At 40.3% G+C, this 16,065-nt stretch overlaps 1 protein-coding gene across 4 annotated transcripts in view; it reads left to right on the forward strand.

Annotated features, from left to right (window-relative positions):
• Nucleotides 1-16,065, forward strand: part of LOC129775564 (protein cappuccino) — a 64,417-nt gene that overhangs the window by 18,438 nt on the left and 29,914 nt on the right. For 2 of the 4 annotated variants that reach the window (XM_055780440.1, XM_055780438.1), the window contains exons 2-5: nt 1,725-2,279; nt 3,015-3,617; nt 3,674-3,886; nt 14,323-14,489. In XM_055780440.1, the coding sequence (XP_055636415.1) occupies nt 1,725-2,279; nt 3,015-3,617; nt 3,674-3,886; nt 14,323-14,489 (1,538 nt within the window). The remainder of the gene's footprint in view (nt 1-1,724; nt 2,280-3,014; nt 3,618-3,673; nt 3,887-14,322; nt 14,490-16,065) is intronic. The other 2 variants (XM_055780439.1, XM_055780441.1) reach the window with 2 other exon arrangements.

A 16,065-nucleotide genomic window follows, 5' to 3' on the forward strand; every position in this document is an offset into this window, starting at 1 on the left:
CGATTTCAATTTGTTTTCCGATGTCCCGATGAAAGAGTTAAGGATTTTACACGTGCTTGCGCAAAATCAATTCGCGACGTTGCTTTTCGGGTGACGCCATTTTTCCCAATTTTTCGAAAAAAAAACTGACTGCAATAAAAACACAGTGTGAACAATACACTCTAAAGTACTTCTACCCTAATTTTCAAGAGAGTCAATGGGTAATTTTCTACTGCGTTTTTTTCCGCGGTGCAATTTGATGTGGGACACCCTTTATATCACACTCGATGAGCTTCCGTTATTCTATGGACATTTTTGACAATCGGCAGACAAAAAAAATATCAGGAAGCGGAATTCATAAAATAGGCAAAAGTCAATGGAAAGGTATACAAAAATAGGAAAGATAATGATGTTCTCAAACGATTTGAGAGGCGAAAATCCCAAGCTGAGAACCGTAATTGACCTTGTAGTACAATACATTTCGCTGTCTTCCGCAAAAGTATCTTACTATATCTACCAGAAACTACACGAGAAAACTATTTCGTTGGAAAACAGTGGCCGGATAAAATGTTAAAGAATCGACAGTTTTCTCAATCGAGAGACTTCAAGGACATGGCGGTGGAAAAAAGTCACGTACGTGACGCCAACAGCAGTACTTTACAGATCAATTGAGTCTCCCTGCCAATCCTGCATATCCATATGGAAACAACTTTAACTAATTCTTACTTGGTATGATCACTATAAATATTAAAAGTACATCAAATTGAATTTAATCGCTTCAATCGCTTAGGGGAGAAACCCCTAAGTCCACCAACTCTAAAGTGTTATATTTTAAGCAAGAACTTTTATATTGATGAAAAAGTGGTTTCACAAAAGTGGTTTTGGGTGTAAATACCAAACCTGATACCAACAAAGAGGAGGACCAGGTCAAAATTTGGAGAAAAACAGTTTTCAGTCGTTTTCTCGGAAGTGCGTCAAATGGACTTCTGGGGTTTCTCAAACAAACAATTCAGATGCGTTTGAATCTAAATCTCTGTTCGCGAACCTACGATTGTTGTGACACACAACGCCATTTATTATTCGTATTCCACGATCGCATAAGTAGGTAGCCTTGCGTGCCGATTTTCCGATATCTATCGATGCAATCAATCAGCAGATACAAATTGCAAAATAACAACGAGTCGAATTTGCTGATTTCGAAAGAAATTACCGTTAAAATTGACAGCTCAATTTCACGCAATTCACGTGGTTGGCAACGCTCGAGCGGGGAAACTAGTTTTTGAGTGCTACAAATAAAACCAAGGCGATGTAAGGTATTCTTGAGTGACTTATGTTTCTTTAATAGCAAATTCACTCCTACGAATGTCGTTAAACGAACAGCATAGTTGTTAGTTCCATTAAGTGCTCAAATTGACTTCCCGCAAACATTCTGTTTATTGTAATGAGTAAAAGGTTTAAAACAAAGTATCATAGAAACAGTGTAGCGTAAATCGTCAAATTAGCTCAACATCAATTATCTACAAGAGTTCTTCATATTCTGATCAGCTATGTTATTATTATAATAAACTAGATAATCAACTACCGTTAAAACATCATTCCATGTGCCACTCATGTTCCATGTGGTAAATCAAATTCTTCAATTGGAATTTCGATCAAGTCTAGCTGCGTTCAACTATTTTGTACAATTCCTTTTACCTCAACGATCATCTTCACTCTTTCTTCCACTATATTTTCCCGCCTAACAGGAACGCATGATACACAACATAAGGGCATTAGCAGCTCTAGCTTCGCACCGCTAGATACCGATAGTGTGCATGACGTAATATATACACCCCCTAGCCCAAACGGTACAGTTTCGCTAGCTACGGCGGGAACATCAACAACGACGATGACGACATCGAACCATACAGAGAGCAACACCGTAACACACAACAAACATGCTGAAGAAGTCCAAACAAACGAGTCACAGACCTCCTCACAACCAGGCACTATGATCACCACGACCCGACCTGCACTAGCACAACCAAATGGAAGCACCAAAACACCACAAACACAAAAAGACCTGATCGTAGGGAACAACAAATTGCCGGCTTCCTGTGCTGCTATAGCAACAAAGCCAAACTCGAACGGCCTCAGTAATAAACTGGTTCTGGGTGAGGGCACAACCACGAGACAGCTGGACCTTTGCGATCACGAGCCGTCGTCTGGGTCAATCATAGTAACTACGGACTCCTGGAGGAGGGTGAAATCGCTCAGCGAAAACACGACCGTTCGCCACGATTTGGTTGATCAAAACAAAGGTAGGTACATAGATCAAACGATGTGTATTTTCCAGCGGTGAATCAACAGGTTTCTTCCAGCGTTTGACCTACTTATGTTGATATATGTTGCAATAATTCTAACTTTCTGAATAATCAGAGGCCCTAATGATAACTATTAGGCACGACAATCCAGAACAAATAACTGTTGTGAAAGAGAGAGGGGAAATGAAATTATTCCGAGGGCACAACTTGTGTTTATACAGTTTTAACCTTGATCGTTACCACTCTCTCTGTGCTTTGAAGCGAGAAACGCGATTTTACCATGTTGGCTACGCGTTCCCCAAATAACTATGTTTGATTTCTATATGTACATATAATTTAATGATAAACGTTCACGATAATTCTGGATCCTCGCTAGTACTACAAAGTGCTCAGTTCAAAGTGTTTTGTTATTTTCCTACCGAAAAATTGACCGCACGAATGATCATAATACTTCATGTACATACATTTGGAACCCGCCCATGAGCATATTTATAAATTAAATGTTGCATGTCGTATTTTGTCTTCAATGTAGAGAGTACTATTTTTTTAGATACAACAAAAAGTAGTGATCGTATTGCTATCCCTGTTTACACTAGTTTCCATCCATTCGGCAGATACAACATTCATGGATCGTTTTAAAACGTCCTCACAATACTAATCAAAACATATTTCTCATTCGTTCCATGTTCCTGACCGTCATGATCTCCACAATATGAACTCTACTGAACACAGATCACTCTGCCAAAGTGATCCATCTGCTTGAGCACACCACCTCGTCCAGCTCGGATTCGATCTTTACCGATCCGGCCACACCACTGGGAGCCTTTGCGACGGAAATAAACCAGGCATACTACTCGGAGGAGGACCTAATCGATGCGCAAGACGATGAAACAGAGTCAACACCGGTGAAGAAGATTCCATCGCTTCCGACGAAACTGCAGCAGCTTAGTGTTCATAAAATTGAACCAATCGCTTTCGATGCAAGTGAGGGGAAGGGTAGAAACTGGAGAGAAAATTTGTCCATAGTGAATGTTTCCGGCATTTCTGTCGAGAGTTGTAGTGTTCAGTGTTTAGAGAAATGCCAAGTTGTTAATATAGAAGGCATTAGTTTGGATGGACAATGTTTGGATGAATATTACTTAGTGGACGAAGAAGGGATAGATGCAATGACTCAGAACTATCGAAACCACATGACTACTCCGTGCAGCACCATTCAAATCCGCGGCGATGGGCTGCCCGCGGAAGAAGGGAAAGGCCTGTTCAACATTTCTCGTGTGAAGAAAGTAGAACTTGCGGAGATCAAAACACCAAGTTCACTCTACGCCACTCCTTGTTGTAAGTATCTTCACTTATCGTATTCTATGTTAATAATAAGCTATTGTTTACCTTAGTAGCACTGCCCCCATCTTCCGAAGCGCATTCAATGGTTGGTACTGAGCAACAATGGATATCACCAATACTACCGGTAGGGAAAGGTAACGTCCTGCGGAAAGTTGTGACCCTCTCTTCCGGTAAACCGAGCGAATGTACACTGGCGAGCAAAATTTCTCGTCCTCCGTTCGTGCCGGAGAAACTGAACTTTTCCGCGTACGAAAAGTTCGAAGGTAAGCATTTTTACGGCTTCCATTATCTTGTGACGTCTTTTGCTATTTTTATACGGCTATTCTCAGGTGTGTTCCACCTCAAATTCCATCATGGAAAAAAATCCATGTCCGTTAGTACGAGAGCGACCTCGTTGGCTTCGTACCTCTCCAGGACAGGCAGACGCTTCTGTAGACACTCCTTGAGGTAAATCTGTCCGTTTACAGTCCCGGTGGTCACGAACGGCGCACTCCGTTTGCCACAAGCACAGTTTGCTTGCCAAATCATGTATTTCGGGGCAAACTTTGAAAGTTTATGCTTCGTTACTTTCTCCGGCTGCCGGCAGCTCGTCTTGACGTAAGTCTCATCATCTATGATGAGACAATGGGTATTCCTCAGCATCAGGGTGTACAGCTTCTGGGCCCGTGACTTTTCCACCGTATTTTGTCATTCTACACCTTGTACGTGTGCAGTCCTTCCCGGTCCTTGGCTCCCTGAACGAAAGTCTTGGACAGATTTAACTTTGTGGAGGTGATCTGGCGTAGTGGTAACATCCATACCTCTCACGCAGAGATCACGAGTTCAATTCTTACTCCCACATTCTTCCAAAAACGGAAGTAAAAGTGACGAACCAGTCGAAATGTGTTGAAAGTCACTATAATAGAGAAAAAAAAGATTCAACTAATAGACCATCCATTCTGACCGCATTTCTCCTTCCGTGCGATGCTCAGAGTTTCGTAGTAACGTCACACGGCTCACTGTTGACTGTACTATTTAGATCTTGAGAATTCCCATTCCCTTCGAGCCCATTCTGGTTTTGACGTAGAACTACGTCTTTCATTAAGGGTGTCAAATCAGAAAACAGGTCACGTTTTTATGAAATAAAGTTAACGTTAATAACTATTTTTGCCGCGAACGGATTTTGGCGATTTACATACTAAACGAATCGGAAATTCCGTAAGATTTGTTTAATATGCCATACATTAGAATCCCCTGGTTAGTAAATGGTTAAAATTCATGAAAACTTTAAGTGTTTCTATTTTCCCATACATTTGTTCTGTCCTTTTGAGTACTTTCCCGAACAGAGCTATCAATAACGAGCAACTTATCGACGACCAACGGAGGGGAAATCGTAGGATTTAAAGTCTCCGTGAATAAAGGAAAAGAAGAACAATGAAGAGGAATACTTGCCTAGAGTATAAACAGTGGATCTCGCTGAGGCATACTTTCATTCGGCATCGGACTGTTGAGTAATCCAGTTCGATCTAAGATTGATCTTCTTTCCGCATCATAAATTGGACGCTTCGCGTAGTGTGCGATGAGCAAGAAGAAGAGGAAGGCAGACTCGAGCCCTGCAAAAAACGAACGCATTGCCAGGGGCAATAAAATTTCGAGATAAGCGTCATCTAATGATGCACGCGGTGTTGGTGCAGTGAAAAACGCTCGCACTGAACCGAGCCTTCGCGAATGTGTCACCGCACCGAACAACAGCGAAGTAGGCGATTTCGGCGCGTCGGTCGAAAATGTAAACGCCGTTACCCAAGCAGCAACCAAAATCAAGCTCCCCCCGCTGGTAGTGAAGGCGGTCGCTCTTGACAAACTCATCAGCGAATTCGCAACGATGGGTGTTACAGCAGAGTACAAGCTGTGTGGCATAATTCAGTCTTTTTCCAAGCAGTTAACATTGTTTATTTTCCGTCTTCATAAGGGTTTCGTTGGTGCCTTTGAGAATGCATCAATGCATTAAACTAACGTTATGGCGAAGCAGACGTTAAGGTTGTGCACCAAAAAATTATTTGGGAATACCAAGCATCTTGAATGTCTTACTGGAATGTTATAAGTTATTTGGGTTCGCGTGCCAGTCGCAAAACTGCCTTCAACTAGGATTGAATTTGCACTAGCCTTGATCATAATGAAGCAATGCTACTGTTTTCGAGGTTGTTATTAACAAAAAGAGTTTATTTCGCTTGTTTAGTCATCAAGAAAGTAAATGTTTTGTAAGTTTGAAAGTAAAAAATTTTGTATGTGATTAGGTTTTGCTTGCCAGTAGCAAAACTTCCACTAAGGGTGACAGCTGCGCTTCTCTTGAGGATGAAAAAGTAATGCAACTCTTTTCGAGGCCAGTAATATTAACAGAAGCGTTTCTTTTGAGAATAGCGCAAAATGATGAGAAATGTTTTTATTGCTAGTAGTTTCAAGCCACCAATGTATGGCTCTGTATGCATGCTATGGTGAACGCTTGTTTGGCGCTTGGTTTACGCTTAGTTTGTACGAACGATATCTAGAGGTGCGATTCCTTTGAGGCAATACTAAATAACATGTAGCATGATATTTGATACTTGCAAGTGTTGTCATTGTTGTTGTTTACATGCGGTGCCAAAGATATATTGATGTAGTTATGAGATATGGAATAATGGTGCTGGTGCAACATGTATATAATCGACTGTAGCCGAGTCTATGTCAATTTCGAAAAAGGCCACCGGAATAGCCTTCGAGGAAAATTTTCAATGCATTGACATGAAATAAATTGCGACATACGATTGTTTTGCGAGGGCAAGAATGAATCATCAATCAATTATCGTCAACTGATTCTACAATGAAAAAATAATTTCAGAGATTATTCTACTATAGAATAATATCCGAAGGTATAAACAAGCGACTTATATAAAATAACAGCGTAGTTCTACGTCAACAATGCGGTCGTATCTTGGACACAACCTCCTATAATTTTTTTTTTCACCAATGTTATTCATTTTGACAGATGCGTAAAAATATTTCCTATCAATTGATGTGAATATCTTTGCGATCTATTAAGAAATGCTCGATTAGTAGCGAATAGTAACATCAAGAAATAAACGGGAAAAATATTCAATATTAGAATAGTTACAAGCTGACGAAGAGAGGCGATTCGAAAAAAGTCTGAAACAAAAGAATCGAACAGATTCTGAACCAGTAAAGATTGGAGTTGAAATCAGTACACCTGTCACAGTTACGATTATGACCAAACCGTTGTGATTCCTTGAGATATAAATAAAAACACGTTCAATTAATCTATTCAACATATTTCTTGAGCGATCAATGCGGTGAAGATATTCCGGAGGTGATGGCTGTCTTTTTTCGAGCACAGGAGTTTTTTTGGCGGTTTCAGAGTTATCAAATATCAAGTGCAATAGTACCGAAGTACAAAACACATGTATTGAACGCCAAAACTCCTTCTGCAATGTTCAGTTAAGGGGGTATTCTAGCCTAGTACATAGTACATAGTTCAGCATGGATTTGGAAGTGGATTTCCTGTTTGGATATGTTTTGACGTAGAACTACGTCTTTCATTCAGGGTGCCAAATCAGAAAACAGGTCACGTTTTTATGAAATAAACGCTAATAACTATTTTTGCTGCGAAAGGATTTTGGCGATTTACATACTAAACGAACCGGAAATTCCCTAAGATTTATTTAATATGCTATACATTTGAATCCCCTTGTTTGTAAATGGTTAAAACTCATGAAAACTTTAAGCGTTTCCATTTTCCTATACATTTGTGTGCATTCCCGAACAGAGCTGTCGATAACGAGCAACGAAGGGGGAATTGTAGGATTTAAAGTCTCCGTGAACAAAGGAAAAGAAGAAGAATGAAAGGAAACACTTGCCTAGAGTATAAACAGTGGATCTCGCTGAGGCAAAATTTTATTCGGCATCGGACTGTTGAGAAATCCAGATCACTTTACTTTCGCTGCGCTTCGATCTAAGATTGGACCCCACCAGTGGTAATCCAACTTGGATATCGTCGTGTGGTTTTGACGTAGGACTACGTCTAACCGGGAGATATAGGGGGTGAAATGGAAATCTAGGCACTGAACAAGTAGGAAAAAATGCAAGATTTGGAACGCTTATAACTCGAGCATTTCTCAATAGATCGCAAAGGTTTTTGCATCAATTGATAGGAAATATATCTACGCATCTATCATAACGAATAACATTTCATCTTTCTTGAGATAAATAATTGAATAATTGTGAAATATCAAGCATTGTGAAAATGCACTATGTGCCCATTTTTTATTGGTCCATTTTGTGCTCCTCAAATTGTACCGACCAAAACGGGCAAGCGAAATAGAATGAAGCACGATTAGAAAGGAAAAAGAAAAAAAAGAGGGAAACATTGGTCGCAGTCTCACACATGCGTAATTCTCGAGCCAGTCAGTCAGCTTAAAAATCCCCGCTCCGCTGCCGTAACGATGGTTCACATTCTTCGTGTGGACACCGACTGGACAACATCGTTGCTGGACGAGCTGGACGGCGAGGGATCGAGTGCCTTTCTCAAGGCAAGAGGGCGGAGGTGGTAGCGCTGGAGTAGAATAGAGTAGAGTTTTCAAAGGGCCTTTCTCAAGGCTAGAGACGAATGAACTGCAAAAGTTTAAAGTCTCTATAATACAATACCTACCTACCTACCGTAAAGATCATTCTCATTCAAACCGTACACCACATCGGTTCGCATCACAACACATCAACAAACCAACCCAAGCAGCCATGTCTGGACATGGTAAAGGAGGAAAAGTGAAGAGAAAGGCAAAATCCCGCTCGAACCGTGTTGATCTGGAGTTCCCCGCAAGGGTAGCTAGGTCGAGCGCGTTAGTACCAGTGCACCAGTCCACCTAGCCGACGTTATACAGTTTCGGCCGCCGAAGTGATCGAGTTAGCTGGTAAAGCTGCTCGCGACGATAAGAAAACCCGCATTCGGAACAGAACACATTCGGTTCGGTGGACATCAAGACAACAGGCAGTTGCAGCGAGTGGCGAGTGGCAAACGCAATCGCAAAACGGCATCAGGTAGCAGAAGAAAAAAGTTTGTTCTTTATACAAACTGCTTTGGTGGCAAATCCAGTACAAGGCGGCATCGAGGGCGTTCGAAATGGTTTTTTTCAAAACCACGAGTACTAAGTTTTCTAAATTGGAACCATTCCATAAAACAATGCGCTTTTCAGGGCCATTAAACCTTCCAAAAAAGAGTTTAGGAAATACAGTTCAATGCTTTCTAAAACAATATCCAAAATAATAATAAAACACAAAATGATTTTATCATAATTTGTTTGCCAGGATATGATGAGTATGTGAATTTGGCAGTTGTTCTGAGCTTATTGATTTTCACCAATTCTTAAATTGCTTCTAGATTGAAAGTACAGTAATTTACACTTATCTCGACATTTAGCTAATTGGACGGACCTGCAATGCGACATATTTAGTTGGACATGTTTGTAAACATAGAGTTCGGGGTCCAAATTATGACCCCACATTGAAAGCCGACACTGTACCACTGTCATCGCAAATGTTCAATTACAGGTTAAAATTACCTCCAATCCGATACTGAGTGGTGGTAATGCGACGTGCCATTGAATGTAATTTACTGTAAAATATATCACAAGCTGGATGGGAAGAAATTTTCCAACTGTGAAAGCTGTGGCGAGTGGCAAATGCAATCGCTAAACAGAAAGGTTTAGCCGAACAAGATGGGGATATCGAGTGATAACAAAACAATAAACTCTTTAGATTGAAGATAATTTTGTGATCCTGAAAAGGACCCTTTTTAGCCTGCATGTGAATCCAACGAGCGAACAAATCGTAATGAATGTATTTTTTTGCCATCGCTCCCTTTTAACGCTCATTCGTTCGTCTCGTTGGACTCGCCCCTCTGGCTGAGTCTGCCGATTTGTCTCTATCCTGTGAGTGTGTACCGCTAGAGTATAAAACACGCGGACCCCAAAAAAATATCTTATTTTCTTTCAAACCGTAAACCCGTGTGGTTGTACGGCATCGGCATCGTGGACGTAACAAAGGAGGACAAGTTAAGGGAAAGGCAAAGTCTCACTCGAACCGTGCAGGTCTCCAGTTCCCTGTCGGTCGCACTGATTGCTCCGCAAGGGTAACTAGGCCGAACGGATTGGTGCCGGAGCACCAGTATACCTAACAGCGATTATAGAGTTTCGGCCGTCGGAGTGTTCGAGTTGGCTTGCAAAGCTACTCACGACAATCAGAAAACCCGCATCAAGAACAGAGCAGCTTCGGTTCGGCGCTCATCAAGGCAACAATTTGTTTCAGTGAGTGGCAAAGTGTTTCTCCGGCACGTCGCATTAAATGTAATTTACTGAACAACATGTCACAAGCTGGATGGGAAGAAATTTTCCAACTGTGAAAGCTGTGGCGAGTGGCAAACGCAATAGCTAAACAGGAAGGTTTAACCGAACAAGATGGGAATATCGAGTGATAACAAAAACACAACACCAAAGGTTCTTTTCAGAACCATCAACATATTCATAAAGAGTAAACAGTAAACTAATCCATTTTTCAGGTAGATAGGTAGGTATTCACGTAGGAGAAGAAAATAAGACAATATATTTAAAATATATATTTAACAAAAGCTGTCCCCTTTGTTTAGTCCTACGTCACTCCGGTTATGTCCCCGACATTACCCACCGTCTTTTTTTTTTTGACGAAATGGAGGCTTTTCGAACACAAAATTTGCTTTTTGTACATTTTTTGTGAAGATTTTTTTAATACGATACGAAGCCATTATCTTACAGTGCATAGTGAAGTGGACGGATAGCTTTTCCAAAACCTGGATTTAGCTCGAAAATCTGTGTTTTGTAGAGTTGTAAAGAGATTCTGATACGTTTCTGCCCAATTTCAATTTCAATTACGTATAAATCCGCAATTTGAAATCTACAAACGAAGGTGTAAAGCATGAACTAATCATTTCCCATGTACAGAACTTTGCATCAAACAAAACATATATGAGAAATAGAGATGTATTTATGTATTTATGTATGTTGAAAGTGCAGTCTTAATCCAACTTCACAACAAACTTGGCCACCAGCGACTAGCAAATGTTCCCAAACCTCAAGCGGTGGCTCCAGGGAAAGATTTTTTTTTCTTCCTTTCATTAAAGTGACTTTCAACATATTTGCCTGGTTCGTCACTTCACTTCCATTTCGGAAGAATGTCGAGAGTGAGAATTGAACTCGTGACCTTTAATCCGAGAGGTATGGATGTTACCACTACGCCAGATCGCCTACGGAAAGAGATTCACATCATATGAGGACGTTTCGACGTTTGGTACTACAGAAAGGGGATCGAACTGTTGGAAACTCGCAATACGAAGTGTATTGCCCTGGAATGAAACTATGTTGAGGAATAGATACAGTTTTGCCCAAAAAACCATTGTTTTCATTAAAAATCCAGGGACTATTCTATTAATTCTATTAATCTATTAACACATAGAATACGGAACGTTTGTGTGAAATAGTGTATGTGAAACTGAAGGAGGTATAAAACGATCGGAACATATAGTTCATTTCGTATTGAAGATGGGATGGGTTCCAACCTGATTTGTAATAAAAAACGGCAGCAGTTAGGTTGGAAGCCGCGCGAGCTTAGGTTGGGACTAAATGAATACGAATTTGCTATTAATTTGCAAACAAAAAAGTGTCTACTTGACCACACCCGCAAACATATCATGAGATTCTTGATTATAAAAGGTGTCCCGCATCAAATTGCACCACAGAAAAAAACGCTGTAGAAAATTACCCAAATTTGAGTAGAAGTAGTTTAGAATGTATTGTTTACACTGTATTTTTATCGCTGTCGGTTTTTTTCGAATATTAGAGAAAATGGCGTCATCCAAAAAGCAACGTCGCGAATTGATATTGCGCAAGCTCCTGAAAGATTCCCAACTCTCTCATCGGGACATCTGAAAACAAATCGGAATCGTGCAGTCAACGGTGTGATAAAATGTTACTACGAAACTCTGAGCATCGAATGGAAAGAGAATTGCGAAAGGAATGGATGTTCTATTAGTGATCATGATCACAAACATGTCGTGAAAGCTTTTTAACGAAATCCCAATACTTCGGTTAGGGTCCAAAAAGCTACATCTGTTCAAGTCTTCCGTTTAGAGAGCCAAGGACCGGGAGGGACTGCATACGTACAAAGTGCAAAAGGTTCCAAATCGGGACGAACAACAAAATACGGTGGGAAAGTCACGAACATGGATGGTGAGACTCACGCCAATGCGAACTTCCGGCAACTTCCGTGGTTACTGTTCTTCACCGCCCAGCACAAATTTGATGTTTCAGAGGAAGTAAAGAAGCAGAAACTTTCCAAGTTTGCCAAGAAATACATGATTCGGCAATTGATCTGCTCATGTGTCAAACAGAGTGCACCGTTCGTGACTACTGGGACTGTAAACGGGCAGATCTACCTCAAGGAGTGTCTACAGAAGCGTCTGCTTTTTCTGTTGAATCAACACGAGGGCCCGTCTATCTTCTGGCCGGATCTAGCTTCGTACCACTATTCAAAGGATGTCATGGAGTGATGCGAAGCCATCAAGCCATGGGGTCACTTTTGTACCCAAGGACATGAAACACAGATATGCCAAAACCTGGAAAAATGAGGGTATTCGTAGCATAATTGGTTGCGTTTCCGTTACTAAGCGAACGACCGTTAGCTCAAAACTAAGGGCCCTCAATCGATCATCTTTGTGTGTTACTCTATCCACTACGTCCATGCTATAATAACGGTGATCCAGCCTCTCTCCATTAACACACGCTCTGCTACTTGCAACAAGAACCTTCTCTAATCGGTGCTTTTAAAAACACAACAATGGAAGCCTCACATCAATTGTCCACTTCGTACGGTCCAATTGTGAACAGTGGGACAATAGGAATACTCTTACCCTGAAAAGGCCAAATTGTGTAATTTACCACATCTTATCGATAAGCTAAAAATGTGCACGTATAAATCCGGCTCTGTTACAGCTCAAGTGTTGATGAGCCTAGAGAAAATAAAAACAGATGGGATAAAAAAAACTCTCGAAAGGCCTTAATTATTGATTCGCAGCGGACGTTCAATCACTTCCTCAGACGGCAATCGTCGCAAACTCGTCATAGTTTTAATTCAAAATTAAATACCTCCGACCTCGAATATGTCATATTAAGGGCTACCTGGTGCCAATAATCGTGCAACACAACAACGCTCGTTCTCACACTTCGCGTTCTAAAAAGTCTGAAGTTTGAACCAATTTCACACCATCCGTATTCCCCCGACCTTGCGACCTTGAGATTGTTAGTTTTTCCTTTTTATGTCCTTTTACCTCAAAAGTAATCATTACACCTCGGACAATAGAGTGAAGGCAGCTATCGCGTCCTGGGCTCGAGAAAAATTGGAATTTGTTTTCAATGACAGTATGAATAGCTTATAACACGTTGGGAGAAATGTGTAATGTCTAACTGATCGCAAAGAAAATATAAAACTGCTGATGATTTTCCAAAACCTCAAGCTTACATAATTATCTTCCATAGATTTCAGAATTATTGAATAATATTTGCTAAATTCACCTAAATAACTTACATTTCAGGAATAGGGAACCTCATATTCTTCTCCCGCGAGATTACCAACAGTACCAGATGAGCTTAATCCCATTATGTGCTGGTGAGCCCGAGTCATACTTATGGTGAAGTTCGATGGATGCACTTGAAGCATCGATCAAAAAAACGAGCAGAATTCACACACAAGGGCAAATTATTTTATCATGATAATGCCTATTTATTCCCCCACGAAAAAGGTTAGCAAAAGTCGATATTGGTGCGAATGTTTTTTTCGAATACATGCGAACAAATGAAATTCAAATTGAAAATATATCAATCAGCTCTATGGAATAGCACCTTTTGCATTTCTCATACCCATGTTTACCTCCGCAATTCTACTTCGTCAATTAACACCCACTTATCATGACGCGACACCATGAAAGTAGATACGAAACAACATCCGCACCAACGTCTGTACACCAGTCTCATTTCAAATCTACATGAGCGCAGAGTGATTTTTGGTCACAACAAACCATTTAAACAATGTAGACCATAGTACTCGCGATTGAAATTTAACTACCCAACCTTTAGTTTCAAAATGCACAGTTTAACGATCATGAAGCAAAAAACTTTCGCCGATAAACTTTTCAAACGGAAACGATACTACTTCACCGTCAGTTTCAACAATAATTGTGGAAATCGAGGTGAAAAATTCCGGCTACTTGTGAAGCATTCTCGAGTGTACAAGAAACTGGGCATGATTTCAATCATGAGGCCACAACTCAAATGGAAAAATGCCATCATTAACTGTGATATTTACTGCGTTCTGGTTAAGTGCATTGCGTACCGTCGAAAAACTATTCTGGGTTCTAGTACGGTTTGGGTACAATTTATCCACGAGGCTCGTGAATTACGAATAGTATTCAGTATAACATATCCTTGCTACACGCTACAACGTCAACAGAAGTGGTTACCAGATAGCACCTTTTATCAGCGTGAAGCTACACAAGATAACGAATATTTGGCGTTAGAATTTAGTACGCTATTTGTTGTAGTGTCTAGTCATCGATTGCATTGATAAGATTATTTCTATGTTTCTATTCCAGGTCAAATGCTCATGAACTGGCTTCTATCAACGCTGCAGTCCGCAAATGTGACCATCAACGAGCAAGAACTTAACACCGTGATGTTACAGTACTGCACAAATCTAATGGTAGCCGGAGTTATCAAACAGATTCCGGATAAATTGGCTCCCATCCAGGAAACATTTCGGGTAAATAATAACGATCGTTGCCAATGCAACATATTTTGCTTTATTAATATTACCATCCTCCTACGTGCGTTGTTCAGGGTCGAAGCTTAAAATTATTCAATTGCCAATGAGCAAATGTGATTTCGAAACATAAAATTATTTTTGTCCATTAGCCATACTCAGAATGAATTACATACATTTTAGGTTGGGAAAAAAGAAATCCATTGTTTTCTTTAATGATCTTCTTCTATATCTATAAAAATGGATTTTTGTCTATCGGATTCTTATGGACTCGGAAACTACTGAACCGATCGACATGAAAATTGGTATGCAGAGATTTTTGGGGTCGGGGAAGATTCTTATGATAGCTCGAGACCCCCCCCCCCCCTCTTCTCTAAGGGGGGACTACCATACAAATGAAACACAAATTTCTGCATTACTCCAGAATTAATCAAGCAAATGAAACCAAATTAGGCATATGGAGGTTTTAGGGTGCAATAAATGTTTCTATGGTGGTTAGATACTCCTCTCCCCCTCTCGTAGGGGGGCTGCCATACAAATGAAACACAAATTTCTGCATTACTCGAGAATTAATCAAGCAAATGAAACCAAATTAGGCATATGGAGGTTTTAGGGTGCAATAAATGTTTCTATGGTGGTTAGATACTCCTCCCCCCTCTCGTCGGGGGGCTGCCATACAAATGAAACACAAATTTCTGCATAACTCGAGAATTAATCAAGCAAATTGAGCCATATTTGGCATGTGGAGGTTTTAGGTAGCAATAAATGTTTCTATGGCCCACACGACACACCTATCCCCTCTCTACTGCTACACAAATGCATAACTCCAGAAATAATCAAGCAAATGGAACAAAATTTGGGATGTAAGGGTTCCTGGGTACGAGAAATTTTTCTATGATGGTATGACACATCCTTCTCTGGAAAGGAGAGGGGGTCCCATAAAAATAATGAACATATCCCAAGTTTTGTCGAGTTTTGGTAGAAGTACTGAAATTTTATAGTAAAAAATTATTTTAAAGGGTAGATTAGAAGATCAATCAATGAACAGTTCTGCTATTGGACCCACGAACGTGCGGTTAGTAAGAAAACGTGGATGTGATAACAAAAAAATAAATTTTGGGCGGGACGAAGTTTGCCGGGTAAGCTAGTCGACTATAAAATTGTTCAAATAATTTGCGCAATGCTGGACTCGATAAGAGACTCGATGTTTGGGTGTCATACCAATTGAGATTAAAAAAAAACAGGAAGTGGGTTATGTCTGTGGTATAATCGCAAGGTTGACGTTGGACTATCGTTGGTTTAGTTATCATTTGTTTTAAGTTGCATCTGAATCTATTATAAATGAATGGATGAATTAATGTTTAGGGGAATTTAAAAACGAGAGCGTTACATTGGAGGCACAAGGTTTTGAGTCTCAATACCTCTTCATTTCATTCGAAAGATAAAATGGCAGAATATGAGTCGAGAACCCAGCCTACTTAATTGCTAAACTGACGATGCCTGAACTGGGCATGCCATACATCTTCTTTCTTCTCCGAAAAAAAAATTAAAAAATATGAAAAAACAAATGCATGTG

Source organism: Toxorhynchites rutilus, chromosome 3 (genome assembly GCF_029784135.1).
Source record: "Toxorhynchites rutilus septentrionalis strain SRP chromosome 3, ASM2978413v1, whole genome shotgun sequence".
Taxonomy (NCBI): Eukaryota; Metazoa; Arthropoda; class Insecta; order Diptera; family Culicidae; genus Toxorhynchites; species Toxorhynchites rutilus.